The sequence below is a fragment of the Clytia hemisphaerica genome, unplaced genomic scaffold (assembly GCF_902728285.1).
Source record: "Clytia hemisphaerica strain Z4C2 unplaced genomic scaffold, Clytia hemisphaerica genome assembly, whole genome shotgun sequence".
Classification (NCBI taxonomy): Eukaryota; Metazoa; Cnidaria; class Hydrozoa; order Leptothecata; family Clytiidae; genus Clytia; species Clytia hemisphaerica.
Genome location: NW_027104475.1, coordinates 217,012 through 227,493, shown reverse-complemented (window position 1 = coordinate 227,493; position 10,482 = coordinate 217,012). Strand labels below are relative to the sequence as shown.

The following is a 10,482-nucleotide window of genomic DNA, read 5'->3' as shown; positions in this document are numbered from 1 at the left end:
AGGAATTTTTAAGGAGCTGCTCAGGCTGAGAATAAGAAATCAAGTTTTAAGGAACAGTAAGAGATGGTTATCCAAACTTAGCAGCTATGTAAATAAGGAACTCGATAAGGAACTTTGAGGTTGAAATTCTCTGTAAAAATAAGGAACTCCAGGCTCAGAGCAAAGTTAAGGTTCCTTATAAAAAAACGTGTAACCTTCCAGGATAGACAGTAATTTTGATTAATATCTTTTAAAAACATAAAAGATTTTGTTAGTAAAATATTTTCTGCACTTTCCGGAGCTATCATCAATCAGAACACTATTTGGAGATATCAACACTACATGGTAGGGGCATTGTAACACATCAGCGGACACGGAACGTTAAAATAACGTCATTTGAATGTCCACAAAATCAATGGAACGTTGTGTGTTAGCTTGGATATTTTAGTTTCGATATATAAGATAAGCACGATTAAGAAATGGTACTCTTAAAATCTACGTGATCAAAATGCTGACGTCAGCTTATATGACAGTATAAAAAGACTAAAAATGAAAAATACTGACAGAAAAATATTTTGGTTGGCCCATAGAAGAACAAACATCTAATAATTGGAAGATCGAAGATTCAAGAATCAATAAAGACTTTGGATGTAAGTAACCTGTTATCTGAGAACATTTTTGATTTTGTTGGTTGACTTACTTACTTGACTTAAGTGCATAATCCCACGGGGATCTTTGCATACTTCTTGGAGACAAACTCTTTCCACTTTTCTCTGTCACGGGCACGGCGCTCAGAAGTAAGAAGTGGGATTCCTGTGTCTTCTCGGATTAGATTGTTGGTTGAACATCTCAATAATAACCGCAACAGGGTATTTTCATTGGAAGGGGTAAGGTAATGCTGGAAATACTTTTGCGTTGTACTAGCCTTTCAAGTCCTTTTGATGCGTGCTATATTTTTTGTAGAATCTTTAAAAAGTTTAAAGTGACGTCAAAAATTGAATGTCTTTGGAAACCGAACAAACACTTAGTGTTTGCCAAATACTCGAAGAAGTCGCAAAGTTTGGAAAAAATGTTTGTGTGTACAAGACAAGACGTCATGACATTATCTTCTCACTTTTTACTTAAAAACCACTAAATTAGCAATCTTCAATATTTTTCAAACCTGACCCGAGAACATTTACCACAGAGAGTTTAACAGAGACAGAGACAGAGTGTTTTTTTTTTCAGCGACGGACGGAGCCGGTTCGTTTTTCATTTGTCTCGATCAACTGAGGACGTTCAGCACTTACCGTCCTCAATTTTTGCAGGTCAGAATTGCGGGCTATTCCAAATCACTTTAGTTACCCCGCTGTCCTAAAAAGTAACAAATAACACATTTTTCTCCGGGTTTTTTTTTTCATTCGTCTCGATCAACTCAGGACGTTCAGCACTTACCGTCCTCAATTTTTGCAGGTTAGAATTGCGGGTTATTCCAAATCACTTTAGTTACCACGCTGTCCTAAAAAGTATCAAATGAAATTTTTTTCACCAAGAACAGCTTCTTTTGTTAATTTCCTCCTTGAAATTTTTGCATTCCCAACAGGTGTATAGTAGCAATAGTACACCTATGTCAAAAATGGTTGTTTGGTGCAAGGTAGATCATATTATGTCTGTGCTAAAATCCTATAAATTTGCAAAGGAAGTTGTGATTTTCTTTAGAGAGCTTTTTGGAAGCGGTTATAGGAGGTTTTGGAGAAGTATAGAGTAACACCTTTATCACTGACATGGTGAAACTTTTGAAACTATTGAGGATAAAATAAATAACATGTAATTATTTAGGGTCTTTCTTTAAAGGAGTTTTGCAATGTCACAAGGCGCTGACAAAGTACTATCGGAATGAAGTAATTGCTAGTTCCGCGACAAGTAACCACGACAAGTAGAGTCTGTTACAAAGTACATGACGGATGGACAAATTGACTTTTCATACAAACACCCCTTTTTAACAGTCCCGGTGGAAATTTTTTTCTCAGTGGGGATAGAAATTCCTATTGAAATCCCAATGACTCTAGTAATTCTATTGCCAAATTTTTAGATGGGATGGGGTTTGCGGTGGGTCTGTGACGCAGGCGTGTATACAATTATTTCAGGTGTTTTATCAACTATGGGAGCAAATAGGTTTGTCATAACAAGCAGAAAAATGACACTAATTCTGAACCTCTTTTTTTAGAGTAGCAACCAAAGAGGAACACAAACATCTGCAACAATCGACCAATCATGAGATCATTATCAATTGTTACACTCTTTGCTGTAGTGTGCTGCACTGTAACCTTTGGAACAGTTATCCAACGCAAACGATCATCATCTAACAAGAGGATTATATGTTTCTACGCAAACTGGGCTCAATACAGAAAAGGGCGTGGCAGGTGAGAAAGATTATTAGTTATGCTTCAGCAAAAAGTACTCACACCTTTTCAAGGTCGTTCTCAAATTCAAACTTTACCTTTGACATTACAAAAAGCATAATTTGTAAACATCAAAGAAACTGAAAAAAAACTTCACCGTTATTCTCCGCGAAAATTTACGGTGATAAGCTGCAATCTATTGGAAAAATTTCAACATTTTATCATAGGTCCAATTTTTAAGCTCTCACGATCTTGGCTCTCACATGCGATAGTTTCCAGATAGAGTGTCTCCGAGTGACCTCCATTATTTCCAATATTAGTGTCTTGCATATCTTGCTTAGCAATAAAGCCCGTTATCGTTAAAGTGCAGGCCCCTTTTTGAATTTTTGACTGGATTCAAACAGTCGATGATTCTTGCTCGACTGCAATTCCGTAATATTCACGGAAAATTAGAGAAAATATATGAAAAGCAACGCCCTCTAAAGAAAAACGAGGTATATGATATCCCTGGTAAAAATTCTTGATAAGATCTGAAAAGATCGTTAAAGATCTTTAAAGATCTTTAACAAGTAAGAATCTTAAGAGATCTTTGTAAGATCTTACAAAGATTCTTATGCAATCTTGAAAATTTCTTATTACAAAAAGATCTTTAAAGATCGTGTCAAGAAATTGTTAAGAATTGTCAAGATTCTTCGCACACATTCATAGTAATAAAATTTAGGTTTCTTATTAAGTTCTTAAGAAGAATCTTATGAAATCTTATGAAATCTTGCAACCATAAAATAGTTTAAGATTCTTAGCGTTTCTTTTCAAGTTCTTATAAAGAGACTTTCCAAATCTTAATTGACAAATATGCAAAGAAACTTTAAGATTCTTAGTGTTTCTTATAAAGTTCGGGTTAAGAATCTTGTTGAATAAACACAATAACACGTAAATTTGTGGTTATGATAAAATCTTCGATTTTGACTTTTTTTAAAGAATTTAGATATCAAATTTACATACAACCATACAAATAGGGTATATAGGGTAGAATTATTATTCTACAAAATATGTAGATTTCATATTTCTACAGACATCTGTAGAATTACGGCAAATTAGTAGATTGCTACACAACCGAGTCTATATTGTATACACCACAATGAGTAATTTAGTGCTGACAAGTAAGGCCGAAGAATACAATGAGGTGGAGTATAATACCGGATAAATAACGATCTAGACAGTTAGCCTAACTCGTCAGTTAGACTGATTTGAAGTTAAAAAATCTCATGTGTATCTGTTTTGAGATCTTGTAATTGTCAAAGTCGAGGCAAATATTCTAAAATTTAGGAACCATTAATATTCAGGTCTAAGAATCTCATGATTTCTTTATTAGTTGAAAGGAGAAAATTTAGCAGATTTATCTTTTGGGTGTGTATATTTTTGAATACGATTCTTGAAAGATCTTAAACCTTCAAGAATCCTTAAAGATCTTTAAAGATCCTAAACGATCGTGTCAAGATCTTGTCAAGATCTTTAAAGTTCTTTGCACAGATCTTGAGAAGAAACCTACAAAGTTCTTGCCAAGTTTCTTTAAAAGATCTTGGTAAGATCTTATCAAGATTTTCTACCAGGGATATTCTCAGACTATGGAAGACACTTATTCTGTGTTTTAGATTTCTTCCACACCAAATTCCAGCCGACCTATGCACGCATATCACCTACGCTCATCTTCAAGTTGACCTCACAACTCACGAGTTGGTCAAAAGACAACGAAATGACGAATTTCTGTTGAAAGAGTTGGTTAAACTTAAGAAGAAAAATCCAGCTTTGAAAATTATCATTTCAGTCGGTGAGTTCTTCTTCAGAGCTTTGTTTTGGTGACCCAATGAAGATCTTCTAAAAGTCTTAAGAGCATAAGACTTCCGTAGCCAACAAAATACTAAGAACAAGTATTATCTTAAGGCATTATGTCCATAAAAACACTCACAAAATGGTAAAGTTAAGGACATTTTAAGAACAATTGAGAAATCTGAAGAATTCAAAACGACTTACCTCATCGTTGTTTTCAAAATCAGACGCGACCTTTCACCAAAAAAACATTACTCCTTCAGTACTGTGAGAAAACTGAAATTCAAGGATTGTGTCAGCTTCAAACGCAATTTTCTCGGCGGTCAATCTTTGATCAGTGGTCAATTAAGGATCGATATTCGATCTTCCTCTTTTCGACATTTTGACGCACCACCCACCCAGTAAACCAAGTACCCCTGGCTCTTAAGTTATTTTTTATAACATTTTTATTTACGATTTCAGGTGGCTGGAAACATGAATATAAGCCACGTTTCTCCAAAATGGTCCAAAATGAAAGAACACGTGCTATTTTCATCCAATCAGTGCTCAAATGGATTCAAAAAACAGAAGTGGATGGTCTGTCGATCGATTGGGAGTACCCTACGAAGCGAGGTACTTCCGGCCCTGGAGATAAGCATAGGTACACATTGCTGTTAAAGGAGCTTAGAGCTGCCTTTGATGAAGAAGAGCGTCCGCTTACGTTGAGCGCTTCTGTGTCCTCAGGCCGCAAGAAAATCGACACAGTTTACGAGCACAAGAAGTTTATCAAGTATTTAGACTGGGTCAATGTGATGGCATATGCTTTACATGGAGCTTGGAGAAAATTCGCTGGTCATCACACAACAATGACTGGAGCAACCAATGTTGAAGATAGCCTAAACGCTTGGCAAGAAAAAGGAATCCCAGATGAGAAAATCAATCTCGGCGTTGCAACCTATGGTCGTACGTTCACACTTAAAGATCCTACCAACTATGGTCTAGGAGCGCCAGTCACAAACCCTGCTCACGGAAAACCAGGAAAATATACCAGAATCAAAGGAGCTTTATCCTACTACGAGTTTTGTGATCAGCAATGGGACCATAAAATTCCCTCATACGACAGCAAAGCCCGAAAACCTTACGCCTCAAGAGGTGATCAATGGATTGGCTATGAATCACCAAGAAGCATTCGATCGTCCATTGCCTACTTGATGCAGAAGAACAACAACCGATTGGGTGGGATCGCTATTTGGAAATTGGGATATGATGACTTCACTGGTACTTTTTGTCATGAAGGCAAATTTCCACTCGTCAATGCAGCCCGGCAAGGAGTTTATGGTATAGCATAAAAACATTGAGATGAATCTTATATTATTTATTCATTCATTGTATTTTTGATCGGGATAATTTTAAGCAAATTTAGTGTATTTAGAGATCTAATTGTTTTATTTTCTTTAATACCTAGAAAGGTTTTCCCGTCTGACTTTATCTAGTGTGTTTCCATTGTTAATTTTCTGAGCTTGTCTTGTTCTGGTCATGCTTTTAGAAGCTTCCGATCACGTCTGAACACATCAAATGAGTATACGAATCAATGATCGAGTCTTTACTGGCCTTGAGAGATTTTAGGTTGATATTGTTATGTTTTTGTAGACTTTAGACGATCCATTAACGTGACAAGAAGAGATGAATGTATAAAATGATAAATAAAATTTGAGTTTACGAATTAGAAAATAAAGTCATTGTTGTGTAATGATCGACGAATTTCTTCCCTTCTTCGTCTCATCTTACAGACATTCCTTTTGCAATTGATATGTAAAGTATTTTGATTTTGTGGTAGAATATGATTTCCATTTGAATAAAATATTTGAGACTTTAAAACTATTTTTGGTAAATTTCAGAAATATTATATTTTTATCAAAATTAAGAATATATTATTATTTCTATGTATTACGGCATATTTATGTAATTTCAAAATTTACAGATTTCAAAATAAGATAAAAAATGAAATTGATGAAATATTATTTTTTTAAACCTTTTTACCTAATATGTACCTTATCTGCACGATTTTAAACATAACTTAAACATTGGAAATAAATAAGTGACATAAATTAAATATACAAAACTTGATTAAATATGATAAATATTTTGCCGAATTTTTGTAACAAACGGTCGTTTCTTTCAATCCATTGACACACTAACTTTTTGAGTGCAGTGAAAAAGACTAGGGAAATTGTCATCTTTTTTTATTCTTTTCAAATTTTTCGCTTTCAAAATTTATTTTAAAGCACTAACATAATTAAATATATTCTTAAATTCCATCTGAAACTATAATAAATACATGGAGATACCTCCAATGTTGAAAAGAATTGGTATATTTATCATATTTTTCTGTTTAATTGTCTCCAAAAAGGGACTGGATCTAGTGGTATTGATTTGCTACAACCTCAAGCCATTGGATGGAGACAGTCAAATTTTACACTGGGCCACGTATCAGCACCATCCAGTCTACCACAAAGCTTTAAGTGGCCCGTGGGCTAGGTCAAACATCGTTTATGTGTACATCAAACATTAGAGTCTTAAAAATCGATCCATATTTGTTCCATTGAAGTGATATGTATCATTTTCACATGGTGAATTTAATTTCCATGAGTATCAAAGTGTATGAATTTCAGAGAGAACTAAACCCTGACGCTCACGGTAGAAGTTAATCCTTTTAGAGGTGTGATTCCCAAACTATTTGATCTTCCAATAAGAAAAGTTTACAAATCTATACCCAGATCCAATTGCACCACTTTTTGATTTTACTAAAATGGTGATACAATTGTGAGCGCTATCGAAATCATAAAAATTGAACTAAGGACTGGGTTCAATTTTTTAAAATTTGTTGATCAGTAGGCTTCGAAAAACTTTAATGAAATTTAACGAATTAATGCATACCGTATCTCTACCCCTCGCTCTTTAAGGCACAGACGCATTAGATTGAGTCACTTTACAACTCCGACTTTCATGCAACGTTTTTACGGCTGATTTCAAAAGAGGAAATTTTCCTTGTCCACAGAATGTTCCATTAAAATCATCATAGCCTAAATTCCAGACAGCTATACCATGATAACATCTGTCCGAGAAAAGTGTCCGGATTTCAGATGCAATACTCTCAGGTGTTTCATAACCGACCCATTGGTCTTTGTCTGAAGCGTAAGGCTTCCCAGCAACACTCTCCCAATACGGCGTCCTATGGGTCCAGTTCAGAGCACATATCTCATAGTAAGACAAAATGCCAGCTCCTTTGGTGTATGTTCCAGCGTTTCCAGCACCAAGTACTGGACCTCCTATATCGAATTCTTCTTTGAAAAGTAGTTTATATGTTCTTCCATATGTAGCAACTCCAACATTGATTTTATCATCTGGCATACCAAGTTCTCTCCAAGCTTCAATACTGTCTGGTACGTTTGGTAGGCCACCGGTCATCGCAGTATGGTGGCCTGTTTCGTCCTCCCACGCCCCATGTAGGGCGTACGCCATGATGTTAACCCAATGGACGTACTGTTCAATCTCAGGAATTTCATACGCACTAGATATAACTCTTCTGCCGGCGGACACCGAAGCTGAGAGTGTGAAAGGGAGTTGCTGCAGTGTGAAAGCTTCCCGGAATTCTCTTAGTAGAAGTGTGTACCTGATAATAAAGGAATCATAATAAAGCCTTCAATACATTGCTTTTTGACTAAATTTCATGCTTTCGAACATTCGCACCGATTTTGAACTTAAACAGTATGATTTAAAATATCAACAGCCCGTCCAAACCACAAGCAATTGTAAATTCCCATCGCTGTTCTTTACCATGTTATTTTATACCCCGCAATTCGAATGTCTGCTGCTTGAACCTCTATAATTGGGAAGCTTGCATAATTTAAAAAATGTTTCTTTGCACCCCTTGCGAGTTATTTAGGTCACTTTGGATCTATATATTTTTATGCCTTTCTTATTTTTCATTTGACAGATTCCCACTTGGTAACTAAGACGGGTTCGTTTTGATGCTTAAAACAGCGTTGTATCCCAGTTGGGACAGGGCTATCTCAGCTGGCAAATAACTTTGTTTCAACGTTCATTTAATGTTCACAACGTCCATTTAGCGTTAGATAAATGTTGAAACAATGTTGTGTTCCAAAAGGTTACCTATGTTTATCTTCCGGTCCTGAAGTTCCTCTATGTGTCGGATATTCCCAATCAATAGAAATCCCATCTAACCGATGTTGAAGAATGTATGATATGGAAGATTGAATAAAAATTCCTCTAGTTGTTTGATTTCGTACCATATTCGAAAATCGTGGTTCTTTCTCATGATTCCATCCACCTTAAAAATCAAGAAACAGTTGGATTTTCATAACTCGCACCAGTACGAGAAGCACACATTTGTTCAAGATATGGAAATTTCGAGTAATGGAGTAATATTGATATTAGGCATTGTTAACTGAAGAGACAGTACAACTTGCAGATTATCATTACTCTCCAATGGGAAATTGGCTCGCTCATTTTAGCGTGGGCGATCATCAATCCGCAATTGAAGTATTAGATAAACTTTTAGATTGCTAAGTTATCATTCCAGATTCAAAAAAACTTTTCTTTTGGGACGTCTACGAGTCAGTGTTAGGTATGGTCAAAACAACAAGAAAAAGAATTGTTAGCTTTTTTGGGAGCAATTTAGACAAAGAATATATTGTATAGATATCTAGACCCATTTAGAATGCTGGTTCAAAAGGTTATTACTCAATAAGACACAAATACAATGTGAGAAGGACTACGAAGGTTGCCCACAGAAAACGTCAAATCTGAAACTCTTGTTATCCTTTAATTATTTTCAAAAATACAGTTAACTCTCTGTTAATTCGAATGTTTCTGTAATTCGAACTAAATCATTGGTTCACTTAATTGGAAAGTGAAATAAAATACCGTAATTCGAAGATAATTCTAAATCCTTTGAAGATCGAATTAGATTAAGTTAACTTTACCGTTATTTTCTTCATTGAACAGGAAAGTAGCTTATAAACGCCAAAAAATTTGTCCAAAAAATATTTGCTTACCAACAGAAATGATAACTTTCAGCTCAGGGTTGACTTCTTTCAGTGCCACAATTTGGGCCAGCAGTAAATCATCATTTGGTTGTCTCTGTACCAGGGCGTGAGTGTTCAGATCAACTTTCAAATGTGCGTATGTTATATGCGTGCATAATGACGGATCAATATTCTCCGGTAAAAATCTACCTTCGTTCTTTCGGTATTGTGCCCAGTTAGCGTAAAAACAAATAGTCTTGTTTGGGCTTACTCCAGTTTTTTCAGAGGTTAGAAAGGAAGGCAGTATAACCCATATTGTTAATGTAATTATAAGCATTATAATGACAATCCCCAAACTTGTGAATAACAGTCCTTTTAGAAGCTTGCCATGTCTTTTGACGAAACCTTTGCCTGTTTTACCGTCGTCCATAGTGCTTTTCAATATGAAAATTCTTTAACTGAACATTTGTACAGGTTTAATAAACTTTTATGTAAAAAAAACTCACGAATGAAGTTTTTTAAGCGTTTTGTTATTGTTACCGAGTCGTGTCTTCTTAAACATAAGTAAAAAATATTAACTTTAATGTATATATTGTAACCTTATCTCTCTTAAGTATAATTTTAATCTTGGCCATAATTCATTTAATCTAAATGCGAGTGTTATCAAATGAACGATGACGTTGCACTACTACTCATCGATATGGCCTTTCGGTTTGACCTTATAAGAGAAAAAATCATCACTCTATTATATTATAGATTGCAATGATTGATATGTTTCAATTTTTACACTTTTAAAAGTAAATTATGGCTGCGTTTAGACCAAATGGCATTTGTAATTTGGCATTTGCTCATGAGGGATTCGATTTTAATAGCTTTTCCATTGTATTTTCTGTCATGGCATTTAAGGAATCGTCTTTTTAGAGTCATTACTGAAAAGGTGATTCCCTCAAGTTCAACTTTGACAGATCAAACGATGAAAAGCATGGAATTTCTCAAAAACTGCAGTCATTAAGACTGAAACTTTTTGCCGTAGGGCTAGGCTATGGCAAATCTTGCAAATTTTACAATCTATAGAAAGAACTGAATAAAAAACGTGCAAATACTTTAAAAAATCAAAAATGTCATTTTTTCTCTTTGTTTTGGCTCCTTTGTTTGATTTGAAATGTTAGAAAAGGGGATTCCTTTGCTCAAGATGGCATTTCAAATGCCAACGAAATGCCAACACGCTGGCATCATTAGGTATTTGACAAACCGAACAATTGCGCGGA

General features: G+C 35.2%; 2 protein-coding genes across 3 annotated transcripts; one reads left to right on the top strand and one right to left on the bottom strand.

Annotated features, from left to right (window-relative positions):
- The first annotated feature begins 538 nt into the window (after window positions 1-538).
- On the top strand, window positions 539-5,599 carry LOC136821417 (chitotriosidase-1-like). 2 transcript variants are annotated; one of them, XM_067077654.1, is made up of 4 exons: window positions 539-629; window positions 2,186-2,381; window positions 4,013-4,188; window positions 4,650-5,599. In XM_067077654.1, exons 2-4 carry the CDS (start codon window positions 2,233-2,235, stop codon window positions 5,513-5,515), a joined length of 1,191 nt encoding a protein of 396 aa, XP_066933755.1. In that variant the 5' UTR covers window positions 539-629; window positions 2,186-2,232; the 3' UTR covers window positions 5,516-5,599. The 2 variants fall into 2 exon arrangements, with proteins under 2 accessions (XP_066933755.1, XP_066933754.1); XM_067077653.1 differs by lacking the exon at window positions 539-629 and adding an exon at window positions 1,676-1,785.
- Window positions 5,600-7,049: 1,450 nt separating this feature from the next.
- LOC136821406 (chitinase-3-like protein 1) lies at window positions 7,050-9,748 on the bottom strand. Its single transcript, XM_067077641.1, has 3 exons — window positions 9,245-9,748; window positions 8,340-8,517; window positions 7,050-7,839 (listed from the first exon to the last, which is right to left on the bottom strand). The coding sequence occupies exons 1-3, from the start codon at window positions 9,642-9,644 to the stop codon at window positions 7,125-7,127; spliced, it is 1,293 nt and encodes a 430-aa protein (XP_066933742.1). The 5' UTR covers window positions 9,645-9,748; the 3' UTR covers window positions 7,050-7,124.
- Between the last annotated feature and the right edge of the window lie 734 nt (window positions 9,749-10,482).

Coding starts and splice junctions, on each gene's coding strand:
- LOC136821406 (XM_067077641.1), bottom strand. CDS start 9,644: ATGGACGACGGTAAAACAGGCAAAGGTTTCGTCAAAAGACATGGCAAG. Junction 8,518..9,244: donor GAAAGTTATCATTTCTGTTG/GTAAGCAAATAT, acceptor TTGATTTTTAAG/GTGGATGGAATCATGAGAAA. Junction 7,840..8,339: donor GGACCGGAAGATAAACATAG/GTAACCTTTTGG, acceptor CTTTATTATCAG/GTACACACTTCTACTAAGAG.
- LOC136821417 (XM_067077654.1), top strand. CDS start 2,233: ATGAGATCATTATCAATTGTTACACTCTTTGCTGTAGTGTGCTGCACT. Junction 2,382..4,012: donor TACAGAAAAGGGCGTGGCAG/GTGAGAAAGATT, acceptor TCTGTGTTTTAG/ATTTCTTCCACACCAAATTC. Junction 4,189..4,649: donor GAAAATTATCATTTCAGTCG/GTGAGTTCTTCT, acceptor TTACGATTTCAG/GTGGCTGGAAACATGAATAT.